The 25,380-nt window shown below is 41.9% G+C and overlaps 1 protein-coding gene across 1 annotated transcript; it reads right to left on the bottom strand.

Moving 5' to 3' along the window:
• Positions 1-735: 735 nt before the first annotated feature.
• LOC127526730 (zinc finger protein 501-like) lies at positions 736-22,651 on the bottom strand. The gene is made up of 3 exons (XM_051923228.1): positions 22,577-22,651; positions 16,422-16,963; positions 736-2,584 (listed from the first exon to the last, which is right to left on the bottom strand). The coding sequence occupies exons 2-3, from the start codon at positions 16,549-16,551 to the stop codon at positions 1,467-1,469; spliced, it is 1,248 nt and encodes a 415-aa protein (XP_051779188.1). The 5' UTR covers positions 16,552-16,963; positions 22,577-22,651; the 3' UTR covers positions 736-1,466.
• Positions 22,652-25,380: the final 2,729 nt, after the last annotated feature.

Below are 25,380 nucleotides of genomic sequence, written 5' to 3'. Positions count from 1 at the left end.
GACCTTCATAAAGTGTATTTAGATGGTCGATTAAATCAGGACATTCTCAAAAGCCAGTCAGTCCTTGCTAAATTAACATTACAGTCTGTCTGGTGCTGTGTGGTCCTTTGATTTACTGAATAGCTCACTGATCTTATGTGGGACTCCAGCTTGCTAGGATTGTCCCAGTTCTGGATAAAGACAGGGTTAGTGGACTTGATGATTACCGGCCATGAAGGTCTTTTAGTGTCCGCCTCCAGTCCATTACTGATCTTCTCCTTGACCCACACAGGTCGCCATCAGAGCAAACCAGCCAGTTGATGGTGTGGACAGTTGGTAACTCCATCACATTCTTACACATCTCAACTCTACTAATGCCTGTTAGGCCCTTGATTGTGAATTTCAGCTCCCCTTTCAACACTCCAGCCCAGAATCACTTATTAAGCTAGCTGGACCCCCCCTATTGGCACTGGATGACCAACATTGTGACTTAAAGGCAACAGTATGTCAGCCTGGGTGCCCATCTGTCTCATCCCATATCTGTCTGCATAGGAGCTCCAAAGCTATGACCTTTCACTCCTCTTCTTCTCACTTTACATTCTAGACAGCACTTCCTTTGACAATTCCACTGAAATTATCACATTTTCTAACACTATGATGTCATAAAGATATCCCACCTAAGTGAAATGGAGCACCTTGTAGCACAACGTGCTTGTAAAAATACAGAGCTCAACGCCATCAAACAGTGGAAGTAGAGGTTGACTTCCACCGACTCCCTCCTGGATATCCACCTCTGGAAATTTGTAGCCAAGTTGTCTCCATGTTGCAGTCTTTTACCAACACCCTTAAGTGACAAGAATACCACCTCCATTTTTAGGAAGCACACAAGAGACTGCTTTTCTTACACCAGTTTAAGTAGCTCAACATTTCTCCCTCAACAGTGTTCTCATGTTTTCTGTCCCTTTTCCCATTCCAGTTCCAGGATACAGCAGGTGGTCTGCTCTGCTGAGAAGACCTTTGGCTTCCATAATTAAGAGAGTTCTTCACTGGCAGTGTTTAAGAATAAAGTGGTGATGATTGCCACAGTCTCCATTCACTCCAGCTGTTATTTATCAGATTACATGCCAGCGCCAATACAAGTTCATTGCCACTCAATGGTGCACAATCTCCAAAGCTTATGTTATGGAAATGAAGGTCACTACTGTCTGAAATCCTTTATTACATTGAAGACAATCATTTTTTTATGTCTGTCTTTATGTGTATGAATAGTTTCATGAAGGTGCCTGCTGTTTGTAAATCATTTGTTGTATTTCAGATAACAGTAAGGTTTCTCTAATTTATGAATTCATACGTGGTTCTGACGTTGTCTTACATCTAAGAATCATTTGCTACATCTAGTGCCATAAGTGTTTTCTCCACTAAAAATAATTACATTCTTGTTAACTACTTTAAATGAGAATCCTCTACCTTGTTCAAAAGATTTTTCTTCACTTTTCAATATTTGTAGAGACAGTGGGAAAATCATCTGTCACATTTAGTGCAGACTTTTCTGCAGTATGAATCTGTGTGTGCCTCTGAAAACTTTTTTTGCAGGCGTACATTTTTCCACATTCAGAACAGCTATATGGTTTCTCTCCAAAGTGGATTCTCGTGTGACACTTAAAACTACTTTTATGTGAGAATCGTTTGCCACATTCTGGACAGCAATGGGGCTTCTCTCCAGAGTGAATTCTCATGTGGTCTTTAAGATGCCTGCTGAGTGAGAAACGCTTGCCACATTCAGAACAGCTATGATGTTTCTTATCAGTATGAATTCTTTTATGGTTGTGAAGACAACTGTTGTATGAGAATCGCTTACCACATTTAGTACAACTGTATGGTTTCTCTCCAGTATGAATTCTTCTATGGTTATAAAGATAACTGAGACGTAAGAATTGTTTACCACATTCCAAACAACGGTGAGGTTTCTCTCCAGTGTGAATTCTGATGTGAACCTGTAGGGTGTTGACTTGTGAGAATCGCTTACCACATTCTGGACAGAGGTGAGGTTTTTCCCCAGTGTGGATTCTAATGTGTCTCTGGAGACTGCTTCTACGTGAGAATTGTTTTCCACATTCTGGACAGCAGTGAGGTTTTTCTCCAGTGTGAATTCTTGTGTGCATCTGAAGATAACTTAAAAACAAGAATTGTTTGCCACACTCTAGACAGGAATAGGGTTTCTCTCCAGAGTGAATTCTCATGTGTCTGTTAAGGTTCAAGGTCTCTGGAAAGTGCTTCCCACATTCAGGACAACAATACGGTTTTTCTCCACTGTGAATTTTCATATGCGTGTGAAGATTACTTTTGCGTGGGAAACATTTGCCACATTCCAGACAATAATGACGTTTTTTCCCATTGAAAATTTGGATGTGTTTATACGCTTGTTGTTGATCAGTTTTGACTGCTACACTCTGTGTTACACTAGCAGCAGGAGGTGAACTGCACTGTAGAGAGTCTGCTGTCAAATTCTCTGATCCTCTTGTTGATTTCTTCATATTCTTCTCGTGGTACTGAAGAGATTTCTGAGCAAATGCAGATGTGAAGATGCTGCCATGCTCTTCTGAATCTGTAACAACAGAAACAGTTTAGATAAGTTAAATAGTACAAGAAGAGTAGTGGCACACAGGTTGGAGTAGCTGTCTCATAATTTGGTGCCACAAGTGTATGTGTGAACATTACATGTTCTCCTGTTGTATGTTCATCTTTTCCTTCTTCCTCTCATATCCTATTGATGTGTCTGTTGTGTTAATCAACAGTCACAATCAGTTTGACTAACTGTGGATGTGTGAGCCAGGGTGCCCTGCAAAGCCCCCCAACCCCCCCCCTCCTTCTCAGGTTGATTTTATAGCTGCCTGAAACCCCAGGTTAACAATACAGATGAGTGGATTAGAATTGTATTTGACAAGAAGACCAAAACTGCACACAAAACCACATTAATGGCTTCTGAACACTGTCTGGCACTTGATAGTGATGAGTCTACTATGACTGGTAAATCCTTCTCATAAGACATACTTTCAATGTTCAGAACTTCCATTGTGTACCTAACATCTTCACTTCATGGGTGTAATACTTTATATTTAGTTTCATTAAATTTCATCTGCCACAAATCTACCCAAACCTCTATGCTGTCCTAGTCCCTCTGTAATGATTCAATGGATTCTTGATCATCTGCCAATACATCTATCTTGGTACCATCTGCAAACTTAACCAGCTTGTTACTTATATGATTTGGAAAGGATATAATATATATATATATATATATATATATATATATATATATATATATATATATAATAAATTAAATAGCAGCAGCCCCAGCACTGACCCCTGCTGGACACCACTCTTAACCTCGGCCAATTCTGATGAGGCTCCTCACATCTTCACCCTCTGCTTCCTGTGTCTGAGCCAATTCTGCACTCATCTAATAACATCACCCTAAACTGACACTTTAGTTTGATGCCCACCTCTCATGTGGCACCTTATCAAATGCTTTCTGAAAGTCCAGATAAATAATATTTTAAGTTCCACTTTGATTATATCTTTTTGTTGCAGCCTCAGAATTCCAGCATATTGGTAAAACACAATCTCCCTCTTCTGAACCCATGCTGTTCAGTAAAACTCTTGTTCTTGCCAGGTGTTGCTCAATTTTATCCTTAATAATTCCTTCCATTAATTTTCCAGTGATGCATGTTAAGCTTACTGGCCTATAGTTGCTTGGATCTGCCTGGTCACCCTTTTTATATAATGGGGTGATATTTGCCATTTCCAGTCCTTAAATAGTTCCCCTGTACTTCCTAAAAATATGTGTCAAGGATTTATCTGTACTCACTAATATCCATAAGAACTCAAGATTAAATATTATGTGGTCCTGGAGATTGTTTGATTTCAACATTTTTAATCTGAGCAGCACTTCTCCTTCTACAATTTCTAAATCCCTCAGTACCTCCTTAGTAGTCCCTTTTACTGCTGGGAGGTTATCCACTTCCTCACATATGAAGAACTCAGACAAATTGCTATTTCACTGTCTGTATCTTTTAATTCCCCTTTACTATTTCTGATACACTTCATCTCCTCCTTGTCTGTTCTTTTACTACTAAAATAATGAAGGAATCTCTTGGGGTCTTCTTTCGCCTTATCTGCTATATTTGTCTCCAACTGTGTTTTAGCCTCCCCAATATCTTTCTTAGTGGCTGCCCTCATGTTCTCAAACACCCTACAATTCACTTTGGAGTTACAAGTCTTAAATGCTTTATTTCTCTTTTTTTTTTTTTTTTTTGCAGCTTATTTTTCAACTCTTTATTAACCCACTGCAGAGCTTTTTTTTTTTTTTTTTTTAATTTCTTACTAATTCCAAATGTAGGTATGTACCTCTCCTGCATTAAATGTAAAAGGTTTTTAAACTAGTTCCATTGCTCCTTAAATGTTTCCACACTTAAAAGCTTATCCCAGTCCATCCTCCTGCATCTGCTGAAAATTTGCCCTACCAAAGTTAAACTTTTAACGGTTTTTGTCTTTGCATTTTCACTCTTCCAAAACACTCAGAATTGTATTATATTATTGGTTCAATCAACTCTACACCCCCAATTCTCTCCTGAATCACCAAATACCAAATTCAGACAGGCTCCCCCAGTGTTGGTGCTTTAACATACTATATTAAAAAACTGTCACTGACTACTTCTAAAAACTTCTGATTGGTGCTCTGCTATTTACAAAGTTATCTCAGTTAATGTTCTTGTAGTTAAAATCTTGCTTGTCTATAATATCTCCCTGTAAACTTGCCTTTTTAATATTACTAAAAAGATCTGCATTGAAATTACTGTCTGTAGCACTCTCCAAAAATAACACATTTTTCTTTAATGCTTTCCAAACAAACCCAGACAGCCTCACAAAGATGGGACTCGTTGTCTAAATAAAGAAGACATGCCTTTAAATTCTCTTTGATATAAACAGCAACCTCTTCTCCTTTTCTGTTACGTCCATCCTGTCCAAACATTGTGTACCCCTCTATGTTCTACTCATCACCATCTTTGTTATTTAGCCAGGTTTCTGTTATTGCTATAATATCATAATTATGCTCTGCTACATACAACATCAACTCAATGGTTATATTTTTTGATACTTCGAGCATTAAGGCTAGCTATGTTTAATGTGCTATTCATTTTACTTTTGCATTTAAACGTTGGGATAGAATTTACATTACCATGCATTTTTATTTTAACACTATTTGTTCTTCCACGTACGTTCTAAACCTGGCCTGTCCTAAGCTCCCTGCCTCCCATACCTAGTTTATACAATCCTTGACTACCTTACTCCTACACACTGGGAGACTCTCTGTCTCTGGAGCAAACGTGTGTTTCAATCGCCCTAATGATTGAGTCCCCAATTCACTTTCTGGGAACTGCTTTTGAGGTGGCCTGCCTTCCACTTCAGAGTCTTCAGAGACACCGTCCATCTCCACAAGGACCTGAAAATAGTTTGACACTTCCAATTCCGGGGTTGATGCCCACGGACAGTGTGTACCCTTAATCTTGCGCCTTGTGACCGTGACCCTCCTATTTCTATCTGTCTGGTCTGGAATCTCCTCCTGTTCCACTTTGGATGTGCACACTATCTGTCTATAGGACACCTGGGCCAGGTCCACCAATCATCTACTGCAACGCAGGCCACCCAACTCCTCCTCCAGCTCAGTGACCCTGAGCTCAAGGTGCTGGATCAGCTGGCATCTCCTGCAGATGAGGCCATCATAGAAGACTGGCTCCACCAAGCTGTCCTCTAAAAAGTGCAACATTCAGTAGGACTTGCATTACACTGGCCTTATTATTAAAATTTGATTTTGGATTAATAAAACTGCTTGTTTTAAAGTTTTTTTTAAATAAAATTAAATGATTTAACTTAAATGGCAAAACTAAAAAAGTCAAAATATTAAAGAACTGCTACAGTTATTTTATTCCTTCTTGCCCTTAAGCTCCTGTAATCTTCTTTCCTTTGACTGCCTGCTGTTTGCCCTTCTATGAGGTCAACTTTACTTTTCTCTGCCTGCTCTCCAACCTTTGCACTCCTCTTATTTCTTACTTTAAAGCTCTCCACTCGCACCGTTTGTATTCCTTTGTATTAATGAACCCTTATGCTGACACCCCCTTAACTGCTCTGCTTTCCTGACCACTAAGAACTGTTGAATCTAGAAACCCTTGTTCTGAATATCTGCTATTAGTTCATTTCTTACTGTCTTGTCTTCTCTGACAGCCCTTTGTGCCTAATTGCCACCTTAACACTAGCTGCCTGCCTACATACCTGTGGAAGAATAATTTAAGGGTAACATGGCATTCATCTTAAAGAAATAGCATAAAGGTTAATAAATGTCAGAAATCAGATAGAGATCAAGAAACAACAATGTACTGAAAGAGGACTAAGAAGTCAGCCGATGTCCTGTAAATAACCAGAAAGGACCGTTGTTAGATGCACAGAAATTTCAAGGGTGGTGGCCAAAATCAAGGGTATAGAGAAGAATCAGAATATAATAGAACAGACTTTTATTTTATATACGCCGCTTGGGTGTAAACAATTGAACCAACCAGAGTAAATGTATGCATTGATTGACACTGTATGTAAATTCAATAATTTATAAAATGAACCTCTATCCTTTCTTTCTCTGACCATTCTCACCAGGCAGACTGCTTCAAATGAATGCTCCCTCTAAGGCATTTTGCCGAGGAGTAATTAAAAGATACAATGAACAGCTTTTCTCCTGCCTGATAAAACTGATTGGTCCTGTTAAATGTTTCTTTCTTTAATAAGATTTTAAATTTCTACCACATACCGCAGAGCCCTTCTCTTTACTGCTTTAGAGTCATCTGCTGACCTTTTTTTCCCACTAAGGAATCGTCATTTCTGTTACTTACTCCGAAGCCGGTTATTTACTAAGAGATGCTGGTGTCAACTACTGCTGCTTACTGCCCTGCCTCACTAATGCTAGTTTGAATACAAACAACCAGTACAAGTAACAAGTAATTTTTCCAAACGCTCCCCCAAAACATTCGGCTATTTTTTCTCTTGTGTGGGAGAAAAACGAAAAAAGCAAAAACCCCTTCTAAAGAGAAAACACCTTTAACAACTCCTGCACAGCTCTTTAGCAGCAACCAAAACACCAAGTTTTTTGGAGCAAAATGAATTTTTAATTAACTTCTCACACCGCAGAACACAAAAACACTCTTCAGCTTCTCTTTCATTTGCAAGGATGACATCAGCACGTAAGTACGTATCACTCAGTCTCCATTGAGCAATGTGAATTCTTTAGTTAAAATACAGGTCATTTATCTGAGGTTGTATAGTAGTGTGCACTAACTGGCACTGCCACCTTTCAGATACAACTTACTTTGGTCAAATCCAACATCTGATTATTGATGTGGACCTTCTATGTTCTCTCCGTGTCTCTGTGTAGTTTTACTGTATACTTTAGTATCCCCCTCACATTCTCAAAGCCCTGTAGTTGGTTTAAATGGTCCCAGTGTGGTGGTGTGTGTAAGTGGACCCTGCAATGGACAGGTATGAGAATGACTGACTAGGCCTCTTATTAGTTTGCTAGTGAACATATTTACTTTACGATGACAATGGACAGTTGCCAAGACCAGAGGACATTTCTAAAACACCATAAAAGAATGTAAAGATGAACTGTGGTATCTTAGAGAAAAGCGTCTTGTTTGAGTTAGGGAGATGGCAGCCTTAGCAATGCCTCAGCTGATTTTCTTGAGAGCTGTTTACCTTTCTTTGTGTGTCACTGATGTTACTTTTCAGATTCAGATTTAAACGCAGTCAGTTTACCAACAACACTTTAAAGAAATGACGATTATGAGTGTCTTGAAGTGTCACCAACTAGCCGCAAATTGGCACCAGCCTTTTCTTCAAGTAAAAGGCGCATAAGTGAATACAAATTCATTAAAAAATCCAAGTCGATTTCCTAAATGTTTGAGATTTGATTTAGCCTTTACTTTAACAAAGTTTATTCGAGTTTCTTTTAAACTTAGGGCATCACACACTGCCCACATTATCGACTCCTGTATAGCGATTTGATGGAATAAAACATACAATAATCAGTGCAGACACACATGGGTAACACATACAGGACAATGCCTGTGCAGCCAAATACTTACACGAATGCTTCATACTGATAAGCGACTGGCAAGTTAGGCAGAAATGAAGATGAACTTACTTAACTCTTTCTGGGCGGATGTCGACTTTTGTCAACATTTAGGGGTAGAGGACAATAATCACCCATAAACTGCAACAAAACTCGCCATTATGTTTTAGTTCAACTCTCTTTTCTAAAAGGGAAGTTAACTTCATTGATTTGACCTCAATTACCTGTGTATGCATGAGAAGCCAAGAGCAAACAACCTCTAAAATGGCATCGACATCTGGCAAGAGACCAAAGAAATTGCACAAAGCAAAATACCGTGGACCACATTTTGCATATCATCGCAGAATTGGACTCTGACTTGTCGGACTCTGATTTTGATGCAAGTGATCTGGAGGTGGATATTGAAAACGAAACTGAGGGACCAGCTTCAGCTGATCGTGGTGCTGAACGCGCTTGTGTAGCTGCCGCGCCTACTGCAACGTTCGCCTGGGATAGCCACTTACGATGACAAGAGATACAAGCCAGATTGTGTTGCACTGCCACGTGAAGATGGGTCAAGCAGCTGGCCCTCCACACATTCCTACTGGCCATTGAGCTGCCCCCACACAGCGACCAGAGACACCGAACAGGTACCGACAGCAGCCACAGCAACAGACGTTTTACGTTGATTTACATGTGAAACCTTTGCTTTGTGTGCTTTTCAAAAAACGGAGTTGCCTGCAAAAAATATTCCGCCCTCAAAGAGTTAAAGGTAAATGCAAGGTCTCAAAGATGGACGATTAAATTTAATGCGTTTCCTCTTTTCTCATATTCTGCAGATAGGGTAGTCATCTTCAGTTCATCTTCATGCAACATTTTTCAAAAAACTAAAAGAAGACCATTCTATAGAATTAGTCCTCTTAGCTCTGAAACACTGTCACCACCAGTTATGTTAAAACACTAGATGCCCAACTTGCATGCTACACATGCATCATTATGTACTTTTAAATGAATGTCTGACACAAGCAAAACACTCCAATTAGAACTAGTTGCATCAGATCAGATACAAATGGTTAGAACATAAGTAGACAGGGTCTTGTCTGAACCTGTCATCTTATTTAAACTTCAGACATTTTGTTTGGTTTGCTCTTTGTTGTTTGATGTGTGTGCTATCACTATGCCAAGGTCAAAAGTGTTATCTGAGATCTTCAGAAAGAAGGTCATACATGCCTATGAGTCTGGGAAGGGATGTAAAAAAACATTAACTGTCTAAAAGATAATCTACAAGAAGATTTCAATCATCTGTCAGCTTGTCCATGCAATGCTGCCCCAGTAAGTTCAGCCAGAGAGCAGAGCACAAAATGCTTAAAGTCATCTCTAAGAAGTCCAGAATTTCATCATGCATCTAACAGGCCGTTCTTGCCACTGTTGATGTCAAAGTGCACGAGTTTACCATTGCAAAGATGCTTCAAAACTTGGAGGAAAACTTTGCTGTTCAGAAAGAACAACAGGGCAAGACTACAGTTTTCCCATGAACACCTAGGAAAAGACCAGGGGCCTCATGTATAACGCCGTGTGTAGAACTCACACTATAACATGGTGTAAGCACAAAAGCGGGAATGTGCATACGCACAGAAAAATCCAGATGCAGGAATCTGTGTGTACACAAACTTCCACATTCTTCCGCTACCTAAATCCCGATCAGCGTGAAAAGTAACGCACGTGCACGCGCCTTCTGTCCCGCCCCAACTCCTCCCAGAATTACGCCTCTTTGAATATGCAAATCAATATAAATAGCCCTTAAGCTCAGCCTTCTGTGAAAAGACAATGGGAAAATATAAGAATGTCAGCGAATACCAAGTGGAGGCAAGGAAAAACGTACTATTTGATAGTTTAAACAAGGATATAAACAACAAAAGGAAGTTGATCAAGTGGCATGGCGTGTCGGAGAAACTCAAAAGCTCAAGTTTACAAAGTCGCACAGTGCCCTAAATAGAAAAGAAGTTGTTACATATCAAATTCACCATGAAAAGCCGAGTCGTAGCCCACCGTCTGAGTTTCATATGAAAGCTTATTAGGGTACAGAGAAAAAAAAAATAGGCACACAGTGGGAAAAAGCAGGAAATGTAAACTTTAATCTCGAAATTTCCACTTTGATCACGTAGTTTATTTTTTCATTAAAGTAGAACATCACAAACTTCACCTTAAAATTGTTTAATTTACTAGTTTCTCAAATTCCATTGTAACTAAAGTAGCATGTTAAATGCTTTGTTTTGTATTTGATCTTCTATGTGCTTTATGTGTGTGAATCACTATGTGCTTACCGGCTTTCTCTTCCTCCAACAGGACACAAAATCCATTACATTTGTAATATTACAGCTCTCTGAATAATTAAAATACCGAGATGTACACTTGATATAATTTTCATGACAATAGGAGTTAAAGCATGTTAATAGAATAGAACAGAATGCCTTTTATTGTCACTATACACATGTACAATGAGATTAAAAGCAGCTCCTTCAGTGCAGACATATATATAGAACACAACAAGTAAATAAACAAATGATGCAAAAAGTTGCAAAAAAAAAAAAGTTCTGCAACGCTATATACAAATGGAAAGAATAATAACTAAATCGAGTTATTGCACTTTATTTAAATACCGGAAAGAATAAATAACTATTGCACTATTGGGTTATTGCACATAATTTAAATATTGCACAATAATGATGATCATGTGCAGTGAGTTGTGGATGTTGGACCCTGACAGTAATGATATTGTACAGTATACAGCTATTACACAGTTACTATCAGTACCATTTAGATATTGGATATTGCACAGTTGACAGATAGAAGGAAGTCCAGAGGTTGGGGCGTTAGACTGTGTAGTCAGTGCGTGTGTGAGTTTAGAATGGTTATGGCTTTTGGAAAAAAACTGTTCTTGAGTCTGTTTGTCCTTGTTGTGATGCACCTGTAGCGCCTCCCTGAGGGCAGCAGGTCAAACAGATCAGACCCAGGGTGGCAGCTGTCCTTAATGATGTTTTTTGCTCTGCTGAGGAGGCAGTGGGAGATGTAAATGTCCATCAAGGAGGGGTGAGGGCAGCCGATGATCTTCTGTGCTGTCTTTACTACTCGCTGAAGCCTCTCCCTGTCTGCCATGGTGCAGCTGCCGTACCATACGGTGATACAATACGTCAGCAGTCTCTCGTTGGACGAGCGGTAGAAGGTCAGTAGCAGGCTGGAGTCCAGGTTGTGCTTTCTGAGGACCCTCAGGAAGTGTAACCGCTGCTGAGCCTTCTTGATGACTGCTGTGATGTTGTCTGTCCAGGAGATGTCAGTGGAGATAAGGACGCCAAGAAACCAGAATGTATGGACCCTCTCCACACATTCGCCGTTGATGTAAAGGGGGGCTAAGTCGGTGCTGTGCCTCCTGAAGTCGACAATGATCTCCTTGGTTTTCCTGGTGTTCAGAGCCAGATTGTTCTTTGAACACCAGGCTGTCAACTTCAGGACCTCCTCTCTGTAAGCTGCCTCGTCTCCCTTTGAGATGAGTCCGACCACTGTGGTGTCATCAGCAAACTTGACGATGAGGTTGTTGTTGTGGGCTGGACTGCAGTCGTGGGTGTAGAGACAGTACAGATGGGGGCTCAGCACACAGCCTTGCGGGGTACCGGTGTTCAGTGTGCGAATGGAGGAGTGGTGGGGTCCAAGTCTCACAGTCTGGAGCCGGTTGGTAAGAAAGTCTTTTATCCAGACACATGTGAGAGGGGGGAGGCCAAGAGTGACCAGTTTGGTGATGAGAATGTCAGGAATGATTGTATTAAAAGTTGAGCTGTAATCCACAAACAGCATCCAGACGTAGCTCTGCTGCTGCTCCAGATGGCTCGGCACAGAGTGGAGAGCTACAGCAATGGCGTCTTCTGTGCATCTGTTCGTGCGATATGCAAATTGGTAGGGATCGAAGTCTTGGGGGAAGATAGTCCTTGATGTGCTGGAGAACCAGTCTCTCGAAGCACTTCATGATTACTGGAGTGAGGGCCACAGGGCGATAATCATTTAGGCTGGTGATGGGAGACTTCTTCGGCACTGGAATGATTGTGGCTGATTTTAGGCAGGATGGAATGACTGCCTGGGCTAAGGAGAGGTTGAAGATTTTGGTAAAGATAAAGGTGAGCTGGTGGGCACACGCTCTGAGCACCCTACCAGGCACTCTATCTGGGCTGGAAGCCTTCTTGGAGTTCACTGCCAGGAGCACCCGTCTGACATCGTGCCCCTTTACAGTGAGTGGAGAGGTGCAGGAACCCGGTGAGGGTGGGAGCAGGGCTGGAGCAGGTGAATGCTGCTGTTGTGATGATTAAAAGCGAGCAAAGAAGCAGTTTAGCTCCTCTGCTAGCGGCGCACTCAGATCTCCTGTTGTTGCATCACAGCCTCTGTAGTTTGTGATGTTTTGTATTCCCTGCCACAACTCCCGTGTATAGTGGCTGGACAGGTGGGACTCTATGCTCCTTTTATGGTCCGCCTTGGCTTTTCTAATTCCACTTTTCAGAGTGGCTCGGGCAGCCCTATACAGAGCTCTGTCACCTGACCTGAAGGCAGCGTCGCAGTCTCTGAGGAGTGTACGGACCTGGCTGGTCATCCAGGGTTTCTGGTTTGGGAAAACCTGAATGTTTTTGTCCACAGTCACATTCCTGATGCAGAACCTGATATAGTCCAGTACTGTTCCTATGAATGTTTCCAGCTCTTGGTGTTCAAATAAGTCCCAGTCCGTCTGTTCGAAGCAGTCCTGTAGTTTGGAGAGTGCATTATCAGGCCAGGTTGTAACGGTCTTTATGGTGGGCCTGGCACTGCGTCTGAGGGGGGTGTAGGCTGGGGAGAGAAGGAGAGAAAGATGGTCGGACTGTCCGAGTTCGGGGAGATGTATGGCTCTGTACACGTGCTTGATGTTGGAGTAAACATGGGAACACGGTGGCGCAGTGATTGTGCGTGACCTTCGATGAAATATTATAGCAGTGCTGTCTCTTTCAACCGTACTAACCTCCAATTCCTGTACTTCCTTTTCTTTCTCCAAATACCCAATCGCCATACAATCAGCTCTGTAATAGACGTTAAGCCATCTGTAAGCTTATAATGCCGATTCTTCAAAACTTTTAAGGAACATAGAATAATTAAACATGTACTATGAAGATATTTCAATCCTTCACGCCAGTCCCAGTGAAGCATACAGGGCGAGGCAGAAACAGATCCTTGCTACCGTAGCGACACAGTGTCCTTTAATTATTAACAATATAGATTATTTATAGAGGATGCCATTGCGCTAACAATAAACACTGCTCTCACCCATCTGGAAAGAGGAAATACATATGTAAGAATGCTGTTCATAGATTACAGCTCAGCATTCAACACCATCATCCCCTCAAAACCCGTCTTGAAGCTTGACGACCTTGGGTTGGGGACGACCATCTGCAGATGGATTTTCTCTTTCCTCACAAACAGGCCCCAGGTGGTGAGAGTCGGCAAACACACATCCTCATCACTCATTTTAAACACAGGAGCGCCGCAGGGCTGTGTGCTTAGCCCCCTCTTGTATTCCTTGTTCGCCCACGACTGTGTTGCAAAACACGGCACAAACACCATCATCAAGTTTGCAGACGACACAACCATCATAGGCCTTATCACTGACAACGATGAGGCGGCCTACAGAGAGGAGGTGCTGGCATTGAGTAATTGGTGCCTGGATAACAACTTGTCTCTTAACGTCAGCAAAACCAAGGAGATGATCGTGGACTATCGAAAACAACAAGGCAGAGAACACCAGGCCATCTACATCAGTGGCGCAGAAGTTGAAAGGGTTAACAGCTTCAAGTTCCTCGGGGTAAACATCACCGAGGATCTCTCGTGGACCCTTCACATAGACACTGTGGTCAAGAAAGCTCACCAGCGGCTCTACTTCCTGAGGAGGCTGAGGAAGTGTGGCATGAATGCCAACATCACCTCAAACTTTTAAAGGAGTGTGGTCGAGAGTCTGCTGACGGGCTGCATTACTGTCTGGTATGGGAGCTGCTCTGCCAGCAGCCGGAAATCACTACAGAGAGTGGTGAAGACAGCAGAGCACATCACGGGCAAGAGTCTCCCTGCCATTAAAGACATTTACCTCCATCAGTGCTTGCGTAAGACAAGCAGCATCATAAAGGACCACAGCCATCCAGCACGCCATCTGTTCTCCTTGTTACCGTCTGGCAGACAATACAGGAGTCTGGCTGCTCGGACTACAAGACTTAAGAACAGCTTTTACCACCAGGCCATTCAACTCCTCAACAGCAACACCTGAACACTTACATACACTTACATTACATCTACATTACATTACAATACTCACACACACAAACTGTACCTGCACACACTCAGAATACTGACTGGAACATGCATCTGCACTTTATGGAATATGCATCTGTACTCATAAAACATTATCTGTGCAATAACTGTCATTTGTACTTGCTGCTCATTCAACTCATATTGCTCTATAACTTCTTTTATACGTGCACATTTTATTTTATATGGCTTGTCTATTTTTAACTTGTAAATTTTTTTTTTTTTTATTATTTTTTTAGCTTTATTGGATCTAGGCTGAGTGACTTGTTTTTCTCGTCATACACATTTCATTGTACGTTGACCCTGTGTTAACCTATATATGACAAATAAACCTAAACCTATTTAACTGAAGTTAAAGTTTTATCTGTATAATATAATAAACATATTTTGCTGCATTTCATCTTAAAAATGATATCATCATCATATGTAAATACGCGCTTTATAAAGTGGCTCAGGTTGTGCAATATTATAACTGTAGTGCAAGTTTACAGTGAGGTGATTGTACTTATAAGTACAAACAGTTCTATCAGGAGCACTTGATGGACTGATTGAGTGCGTTTAGAGCTCTTGGGATGAAATTCTTTCTGAACCGCAAGGTCCATACAGGAAAGGATTTGAAGCGTTTGCCGTGTGAGAAGCAGTTCAAATAGGAAGCATGGCTGAGGCAGCGTGTGCTTGATGCTGTATACCGATAATCCTCCTTCCGATCAGCTTCTCCGAGTGGTGCAGTGAGAGTAATATGGAAAAAGATGATCCGCTGTGGCAACCCCTAACGGGAGCAGCTGAAAGAACTAAAAGAAGGTGCAGTGAGAGTAACAACGTCAAAGCAGTTATGGTATTTGGAATAGTTTGACCATTCCATGGACCATTATATTGTTACTGGTTAATTACAATCAGATGCATTAAACTAATAAACAATATGCGGTTAATTTCAGTGTATTTATAAAGCTGTGTCAGGGATGTGGATCGGTAAAAGAAAGGGTAACCACACAGGAACAGCAGCACTGCTTTGAGGCTGGGTGCTGCCAGTCTGCAAAACTGAGCGGAGAACTTGCGTATGCCAGGGTATGAGGTACCGTGGAAATGTGCGTAGCTTTACACCAGGTTTAGGTTTTATACATTGCGATTTGAACGTGGAAACGTTCTTACGCAACATTTCTGTGTGTACGCACCGTTTATACATGAGGCCACTGGATTCTGGAAATTTGTGCTCTCGACACATGAGGCAAGATAGGGTTATTTGGCCACAGTACCAGAACAGAAAAATAAAAGATGGCACTAGAAGACCACATACCAACTGCAAAACATGGTGATGGAAAGGTTATGGTTTGCATCAGGGTCAGGGCAGCTCACAATCATAGAATCCACTACGAATTTTTCATTGTACCAGAGGGTGCTTGAGGAGAATGAGAGACCATGTGTCTGATGGTTAAGGTTTAACTGAAAGTGGACCTTGTGACTGGACAATGACCCTAAAAATTCCAGTAAATCCACCAAGAAATGGATGAAAAGAAAAAAATGGAGGGTTCTGAAATGGCCAAGTCAAAGCCCAGATCTGAATCCCATTGACATGCTGTGGGAAGCTTTGAAATGAGCTGGGCAGTCAAGACACCTCTCAAACACTATACATATGAGACTACTCTGCATGGTAGAGTGGGAAAAACATCTTTCCATTCGATATGAGAGACTGCTAGATGGTTAGCGGAAACACCAACACCAGCTATCAGAGTCAAGGGTCCACTTACAGATGTGCCATTTCTGTCTGTGAAAAAGTTCTTTTCAATTTAATACATTATTGCAAAGTCAAATTTCCATTGCTGCTTTTTCACTGTACAGTATTTATATGGTACTATTTGAAAGAAGATCATAGATGATGTAAGTGTTCACAGTATCACTTTCTTTTACATTTCATCTCATTACTTACTTATTCTCACACTCCTAGATGACTGTTGCTCTTCTCCTTCTCTCTCGTTCCCTTCAGTGATGTTCTCTTCAAACTCAGATAACTCAGATTTCAGCTCTACAGAATGCACCTGAGTTGCCAAATATCCCATATTGGTGTACCAGGGTTGTACACTAGAATGAAACTCTTCACAGACATCTTGCTTGAAAATATTCCCAGTTTCATTCTTTTGAAGTTCAAGACCAACTGAGAAATCATTTAAATCCTCAACTTTAATGTCAACAGTCCCCCACTTGGGCTCCTCTTTAAAAAACTGAAATTCCTTCTTTGCGATCCTCCAGCTCCACACACAAACTCTCTGGTGTGTCCCACTCACGGTCCTCTTCTTTAATGTGCACCAGTTTTACGTCCATGCCACCTTCTTTGGTTGAGGCCATGCTCCCACTCAAAGTGTCTGCTCTTCTCTACTAAGATCCCCCTTCTTACATGGACAGCCCCAGGGTGGAGGGCATTAGGCACCTCGGTGTAGGTCCACGTGAATGGAAAAAAGGCTCCTTTGTATCCTGTGAAAATAAAAGTGGTACAATTACTTCATAAAGTCGTCAAAAATAACAAGCATATTTCAGGGTCGTCTTCCAGTTTTTATGTAATCCAGCACAACACCAACTAAGTTTTTATGAGAGACTGGAAATGCTGTGAACTCTCCATTTTAGCCTGAGAATCCCTTTGTAGATATGAAGGGAAAACCTACTTGAAATGGAGACAAAGTCCAGCTGACTAAGACAACAAGGAAAATGGGACAATGTGTAAAAATACATTCTTTTCTTCAGTTTGAACCCTTTCATGTTGACAGCACTGGTCTAATCAAAGCTGGACCAAACACAACAGTGAAAGATCCAAAGGCCAAGTCTGTCCTGAACTAAGGCTACCATTTGAAAGAGACTTGGACTATGATGTACTGATATGACACATCTCAGCTTCAGTGGAAATAACACAAATGAACACTGAAAAAAACACCTGGACCACAAACATGCATTGTGTTCATTTTGACAGCCATTAAAAATAAAAACATGCCAGCCTTCACCCACAGGAGGTCTGCCTGAACGGCTGTTGATCCTGGTCTGTTAAGAAGGCTGACTCTGCCAATGTGCCTACTGCTCCACTTCTCCTCTCACTCCTCTTTTCCTTTCTCTTACTCTTGCCAGTCGATTCTGTGCTCCAGCATACAGTGGAACCTGGTTCACAAACGTCTCGGTACACGTACAACTCGGTTTACGACCAAAAAGTTCACCAAACTTTTGCCTCGGTTCACGACCACACACTCGGTATACGAACAAGCCAGGTTCCCTTTCGGTTTGTATATGTTCAGTCTCTCCCTGTGCATTTCCTATGCAGCGAGCAAGAGAGAGAGCGAGAGAGCGTGACACACACACACACACACAGCACACACACACACACACACACACACGCACAGAGGCAGCGCGAGAGGCAGAGGCACACACACAGGCAGCACGAGACAGAGAGAGCCGCGCACACACACACAGGAGCGCTCTAGAGAGACACACACACACAGGCGCTCCAGGCTCGCAAAAGAGAGACGCACGCACACACACACAGGCGAGAGAGAGCGAGAGAGAAAGCAAGCGAGGGACGCATAAGGTAGAGAAGGCTTGTTTTTGTTTTCAGTTCTATTTACAGTGATCGGTTCGTAGCCTGCATTGTTGCAATGTTACTTTTCTTGGTGGTTTATTAAATTACGGATTTTTCAAATGTTCATTTTTTCCCTTGTGCTTAAAACTCATTAAAAAAGTGCTTTTAATTAGCGGTTCCTAGCTCTATAGCGCAAACTATTGCAGTGTTAGTTTTCTCTGTTGTTCAAGGTTTTCTCAGTGTTATTCAATGTTTTTACATTTAGTTTACTATTACGCTGTGCATTCTATGGTATAATTAACTAGTGGCGCAGTGGTAGTGCTGCTGCTTTGCAGTAAGGAGACTGTGGAAGATTGTGGGTTCGCTTCCCGGTTCCTCCCTGTGTGGATAGCGCTTTGAGTACTGAGAAAAGCGCTATATAAATGTAATGAATTATTATTTGTGCTTAAAAACTAAAAAATATATATATTTACATACAGTTTGTACGGGCTGGAACGGATTAATTGTATTTACATACAATCCTATGGGAGAAATTGCTTCGGTTCACGACCAACTCGGTTTACAACCAGAGTTTTGGAATGAATTATGGTCGTGAACCGAGGTTCCACTGTACCTCTCTACTCTAAACTCCATATACTTCTGGCATTGAGAGTGCAATGGACCCTGCAAATCGAAGTGGACAAAGGCACAGACAGGAAAGGGAGATGGAGCAGGAGATGAAAAGGTATAAAAAGCAGCAGACATTCTTTGTGTAACTGGAATATCTGCAGCCCTAATTACAATCATTTATGAGAAGGTGGAGCTGGTTTTCATTTGTAACCTACACATGCACTCTTTGGAAAACGCCTCCATCGTTTATAATAACTGTATGCAGACGACATGCCATAAGAAGACTCCAATTTATACATTTTGTAAATATTACACTTTTACTTGTCTGACAAACACCCCAGTGGAAATGTGGATCCCCAATACACATCAGTCAAACATTGGGAGAGTGGCACCCAAGCTTCTTGTACCCCAGTTCACTTCTCCTGCTCTTGTGACATAATTTATGGTCAAAGGCACAAGGACCCCCTCCAAATGACTAAGTTCAGATGTTTCATTGTTAACGTGGGCATCGAATCAAGTCATACACCCTTAATTGACAAACTAACAAACTCAGTGACTTTAAACATGGCTCTCGCATCAGTATGTGAAATTTATACTATGCTAGATCTGCCCCAGTCAACGATAACAGCCATTATTATGAACAGCCACCAAGTGACAGACCACACAGACTCACAAAATGGGGCTAACAAGTGCTGAAGTGTGCTAAAAATGGCCTGTCATCTGTGGCACCACTCACTTCTAGACTTCTCGCTTACTTCTAGAAGCAATAGCAGCACAAGAACTGTGTATCAGAAGCCTCGTGAAATGGGTTCCTGCTGCCAAGCCTGACATCTCTGTGGTCAATGCCAAGTGTTGGCTGGAGTGGTGTAAAGTATATCACCACTGGACTCTGGAGCAGTGGAAACGTGTTATCAGGAGTGATGACTCACATATCACTATCTGGCAGGCTGATGGAGGAATCTGGCCAGGAGAATGCTGCCTCCCTGACTGTAAAATTGGATGAAGGATGGAAAATACCAGAATGTGGGCTAGACACCATGGTTCCATTGAAGGGTCCTGTTTATGCTAGAGCAGACAAAGACATCTGAGACAATTCTGCAGTTCGCTTTATTGAAGGCCCTTCTCTTTTCCAGTATAACTGTGCCCCAGTGCACAAAGACAGGTCCATTAAGGCATGGAGGAACTCTTGTGGCCTGCACAGGGCCCTGACCTCAGTCCTACTGAACACCTTCTCATCCAATATCAGTGACTGATCTCACAAAGGTTCTTTCGTTAAATGTGCACATCTTCCCACAGACACACTCCAAAATCTTGTGGAAAGAAGACTGGAGGCTGTTATGGGGAATTGACTTCACTTTAATGCCAATGTTCTGCAATGGGATGTCCAACAAGCTCACACTGGTGTGAAGGACAGGTGCTGTTCCTTTAGGGGGCGATAACTCCCTAGTTGGAATAAGTTCTTTTGTAATTGAAGCGTTTTAAGTAACCCGAAACTATATAGGTATAATGTAAAAAGGTGATTCCCTCCCATAGTGATACGGCGGTAAAAATCACATAAGAGAAAATAACTTAGCTTTCTTTAATGATGATTTACGCGGCATAACAGACGAGGAAGCCATGACAACACTTTGTATACAGTTTGTCATTTTCGTCGCTGCGCTGAAAGGATTTTCAGGACGGATGACGTAATCTGCCATCCGTCCATCGGCTTCAAAGTATTTGGCTGCTGTCCAGCCTTTTATACTGGTTCCTCCATGTGCAGGCCCCCATGTCGGCAAATAGTCCATTTCCAAACAAGGAAAGAAGATTTTGTGCTGACTTTTAACAGAGGACAAAACAGTACACAACTGTCTTTAGGCTGACTATACATTCCTCCAGCTGTCTTTGTCTATCTTGTCCTATGCTTGGCCCAGCAATTCTAAATGCTGAGAGCCCCTGTGTGCTAACTTTGGCCTGGCCTGTACATGTGAGTGGATTTATAAAATAATTTTTGTACAGAGCACAGTGACATTAAACTTACAGTATATTCTGGTTGCAGGTGCCTGCAGACTTTTGGCCATAGGGTGTATCTGAGAAATAAACACACTGTGCACAGCTCTGTGGAGGATCATCTGTAACAAATTTAAATGCAATCCAATTTGTTAACTACATTGCAATGCAATACATACACGCATGGTACATTTAATTTTGGCATGTTGTAAATGAATTAATAATTAAAAACACATCAAATAAATGATCGCTTGCTTTTCGATGTGTAACATCATTTTAATGTTAGTTTAAAATGTAAAATGAAGGTGTACTGCATTTTAACTCATGTCCATAGATTGTGTGTCATAACTCAAATCAAAGCAAACATATTGCACTTCGCTTAGCAGCTACGGTGAGTGGATTGCCTTTCGATTCAAGACCACACATTTGCCAGGCCAAACTGAATGTAATCAAATGAAAATGAAATGAAAAACTGTTGTGGAGAAAACCTCTTCAGAAAAAAACACGTAGAGTTTCTGGATAGGCAGTTAGAAGAAACTTGACAGCAAAGCTTATAAAACCATAGCAGAGCATACAAAGCCTTCTCAGTATAGTGAGGTGTGCTCAGTAGTCCAGGCGTGGCTCATATTTATTTCAGTTCTAATCACAAAACAACCCCACTTCACACATTTTTCTCATCATCTACTTTATACGTTACCTTTTGTAGACCTTTCCCTAATAATCATAAATCTTTTCTTAACAATCATTTTGACTTAAAATTTCCACTTGCTTCCTGGCCTGGAGGTGACCGTCATCAATAAAAATTGGTGGCCTTTCAGTTAATCAATTGTCACCATTAAGACAGAATCAGGAGAACCCACATATGGAAACTCCATCCATCCATTTTCCAACCCGCTGAATCCGAACACAGGGTCACGGGGTTCTGCTGAAGCCAATCCCAGCCAACACAGGGCACTAGGCAGGGAACCAATCCCGGGCAGGGCGCCAGCCCACGCAGGACACCCACACCAAGCACACACTAGGACCAATTTAGAATCGCCAATCGACCTAACCTGCATGTCTTTGGACTGTGGGAGGAAACCCACACAGACATGGGGAGAACATGCAAACTCCACGCAGGGAGCACCGGGAAGCGAACCCGGATCTCCTTACTGCGAGGCAGTATTTCCTTATATGGAAACTGAATTGATCAAATAATAAGAACTTGTTGCACCAGCATCACGTAAGGCTAAAATCATAGGCTGCTATGCCGGTAAGTGATTGCTAGCGTGCAGCGTCACTGATAAGGGCTAAGCTGCAAACAGCCTTCAGAAAACAAGCAAAAGCTCCTGACCGCTTGGAAGAAAGACAAAATACAAGTGTTTAACAATTAACTCTTACATTGCTTAAAGCTTGCCAGTATAATAAAGTGATGTAACTTGATTAATAATTTGTGAGGTTTCTGAACTCTTTTAGGACGCCCCCTCGGCCAACAGGTGGACTACTTGTCCGTCTCCCCAAAATTAACGACGGAGATGAGCAGTGCGAGCGGAGGCGCGTGCGCGTGCCTGTGCCGAGCATGCGTAAAATCAAAAGGCGAGCCAGGCCGGAGAGGCAGGCAAGCGCGAAGAGAGCGGAAGGAACATCGATTTAATGCGCCTGCGCCAAGACAAAAGAAAACAACCACAGCCCACAGGCATATAATCCTCACAGCGCGGCAGTTGAAAGTGCGCGACGCTCGTGATTCACAATTAACTTATTAAGAGGCGAAGGTGGGATTCGTTGTCTCACCACCTGAACTCCGTAAAGATGGACAGCAAGAAGCGCTCGATCTCCACCGCAGAATTTAACCAACCCACGCTTCGTTGGGCACCTCCTCGAAATTCGAATCCCTCATTATATCACGTTATGCCCCTCTGTCGGCATCCCCACCCCCGACTCGGACTCACCCTCCGCACTTTCACTTGTCCTTGTGGCCCGAAAGAAGCCCAGCGAGTCGAACAGGAGCACGTGCTTGAATGAAGGCAGCGCAAGAACAAATACGTCATCAGCAGGCGACGAGGGAGACGTGAGCGCTCTCCGTGTCCGAGGCGGGCGTCCTCTTATTTATGTGATTTCATTAAGTTTAGAGGGTCGTTACTGTTAAGTAGGCTTACGAGGGGTTAGGAATTGGAGGGCTAGATGATCCGCAGGCAATGTCCAACACAATAAACGATCTCGACGAGGAGATCGATCAATGCGAATAGCTGGATACCAGTAGGGGGCGATTTCATTCTGTTAAAATTCGAGCTAAATAATAAGATATTAGACAATCTCAGTATTTGGAGCAAATTGAATAAATGCAAAAAGTGTTTAAATTCATGGTCACAAAGAGAATATCCATATTTTTCTCGGTGGTGTCATGGTATCGTGTTGTAGTTTGGGGACATGGGCGTCCTTCTAAGACGTGACTTTCATTTAAAACGACTGATCACAATTCCATCAAGAGCTGTCACTGCATTGGGAAAGAATCTGCAAACCTACACCGTGAAATACAATCCGGGTACAGAATTTACTCAATAAAACTGTGCCAGCAATTTGCACTCATTTTTAAATAGATTGAATCCATGCTTAGGAGTGACGTTTAACTAAATGTAACACAGAATATTCATAAAGTAAGCCATGAGACGGCTACCTCACATTTTTAGTATATTCTGCCTTCTAACATAGTTTGGATATACTATAAAAAGCAGGTAAGTAATAATTGTTAATTTATCCTATGCCTAGTTGTCTGTTTTCCTGCTTTAAGTTGTATAGTCTAAGGTTATTTTAAAGTCACTTGCAGGCTACCAAATGAACCTCACACATTTTGGAACTCATGACCATTACATTGAATGTAATTCTCACTTTGTGACTTCATTTTACATGTTTACCTTTCCTTTTGCTCTGTGTATATGTGGAGCCGTTAATAGTAACCGTGCTCTTCATAGTTTAATGTTTACTTAGTTTATTGTCTGCTCTTCTATACTTTTATCTAAGGCGTCTATGGGTTTGCTCCAAACGCTATTTCATTGTAGCATACGGTGACAATAAAGGTATCTTGCTCTTTCTCTTTTGATTTTATTGAGACAGAAGTGCTATGAAAGGGGGTACAGTGGGACCCCTTTACATTATGTTTTAAAGTAACCAGTTATTTGCCTTCATGGTTCATATTATAGTATCAACACCACTGACACAGATTATTAACATAACAATTCACTTCTTTGTCAGTCTTGGCACTAAGAAGTCAGAAGTGGACAGCATTCTAAAATTCAAACCACAGCATACGCTTCACTCTTTTATGGCACAAACATAATCCGATATCCATGGAGCACTTCACCTGTGGCATGTTATACAAATTAACAGTATACACAGAAAGAGCAAACTGTAATAATAACTGTACCATCCTTATCGTACAACAGCTTTCAAACAATACACTTTGATTTACAGAATAGACAGTAGTAAACGAAAAGCAAAATACATACTTCTCACTGACACCAGCTTTCTGCCAAAACAAAAAAAATGCTGTTTAAAAAATAAAGTTTGCAGTTTCTCAGGACACAATGAACTTTCAGCAGCAAGGAATAAGAAGAATGTTACCCGCTATAAACGGAGTAATGACATTCCAGACAACAGTTTGCCCTTTGGTGCCTGCACTTTATTAAGTAAGCGGCCTTTTCCCATCAATTTCTGGGATAATCTTTAGGAAAAACACAGGGGTATACTTGAGCTTTTCTGGACAGACCTGACTTAAGGCACAAATTAGTCCCGCCATTGGAGTGCAAGCCTTGGCTGTGCTTCCACAATCAGTCAGCGCTTTACAGTCCTCAGTAATGATAATGGCAGCATTCACAAGATAGGACTGGCACATTTTGTTGTGCTGAATGGCCTGTACCTGTCTGGTTTGTTCTAATGTACTAAAATCCACTGGATCCTCTGCTGTGGCACCATGGAGAACACAGATCTTCAAGATGTGCCAAGTGTTCCATCTTCACTGTTATTAATATTAACACAAAGGGTGACAGATTAGACCAAATGTAAGGATGTGAACTGTACATTGTAAAAAGGTGCTATATATGCTCCCGACCCAACACAGATTGAACACGGAGCCACACATATAAAATGAATAAACTATTTCTTTTCTTCACTTGTGGGGCCCGCCTTCCCCGTATTCCCCACAAGCACAACACAGTCCCAAGCACAATACACCAATACAAAGCACTCGTTCTCTGCACCACCATCACTCCTCCCAGGCAACCTCATCATCCTCCACCCGACTTCGGCCGCTGAGTGGTGGTTGCTGGCTCCTTTTATTAGGCACCCAGAAGTGCTCCAGGGCTTGATTGCCGACATCCGGCTGCACTTCGGGTGTGGTGAAACTACTGCCCAGAAAGGCCCAGAAAGGTTCCTGCTGCAGCACCCCTGGCAGCGTCTGTGGAACCTAACAGGGCTGCACAACACTCCAACTCCCATGAAGCCCTGGGGAGTCCGAGGCTCCTGCAACCCAGGGAGGCTGCCATCTAGTCCAGGGGGAGATATTGTGTTTCCCATGCTTGCTCCCTGGAACATATGCTGCAGGGGCGCCCCAGCCATCCGTCACAACATTTAGAAGACAAAGTTTTTTTTTTTAATCAAATTCTGTATAAATAATTATACTCCAAAGCTTTTACTGAATAAAATATCTAATTCCTTCAGTAGCTAAAATGAAAGGACATGACTAGTACTCTTGGAAGAG

This window comes from Erpetoichthys calabaricus, chromosome 2, assembly GCF_900747795.2.
Source record: "Erpetoichthys calabaricus chromosome 2, fErpCal1.3, whole genome shotgun sequence".
In the NCBI taxonomy this organism is placed as follows: Eukaryota; Metazoa; Chordata; class Cladistia; order Polypteriformes; family Polypteridae; genus Erpetoichthys; species Erpetoichthys calabaricus.
Note: the sequence above shows the minus strand (reverse complement) of the source record. Positions and strands in the feature narration are given on the sequence as shown.

What these genes read in the sequence shown, in the direction of transcription:
- LOC127526730 (XM_051923228.1), bottom strand. Translation starts at nt 16,551, where the DNA reads ATGGGATATTTGGCAACTCAGGTGCATTCTGTAGAGCTGAAATCTGAG. An exon ending in ATCTAGGAGTGTGAGAATAA is followed by an intron (nt 2,585 to 16,421) that starts GTAAGTAATGAG and finishes CTGTTGTTACAG; the next exon opens with ATTCAGAAGAGCATGGCAGC.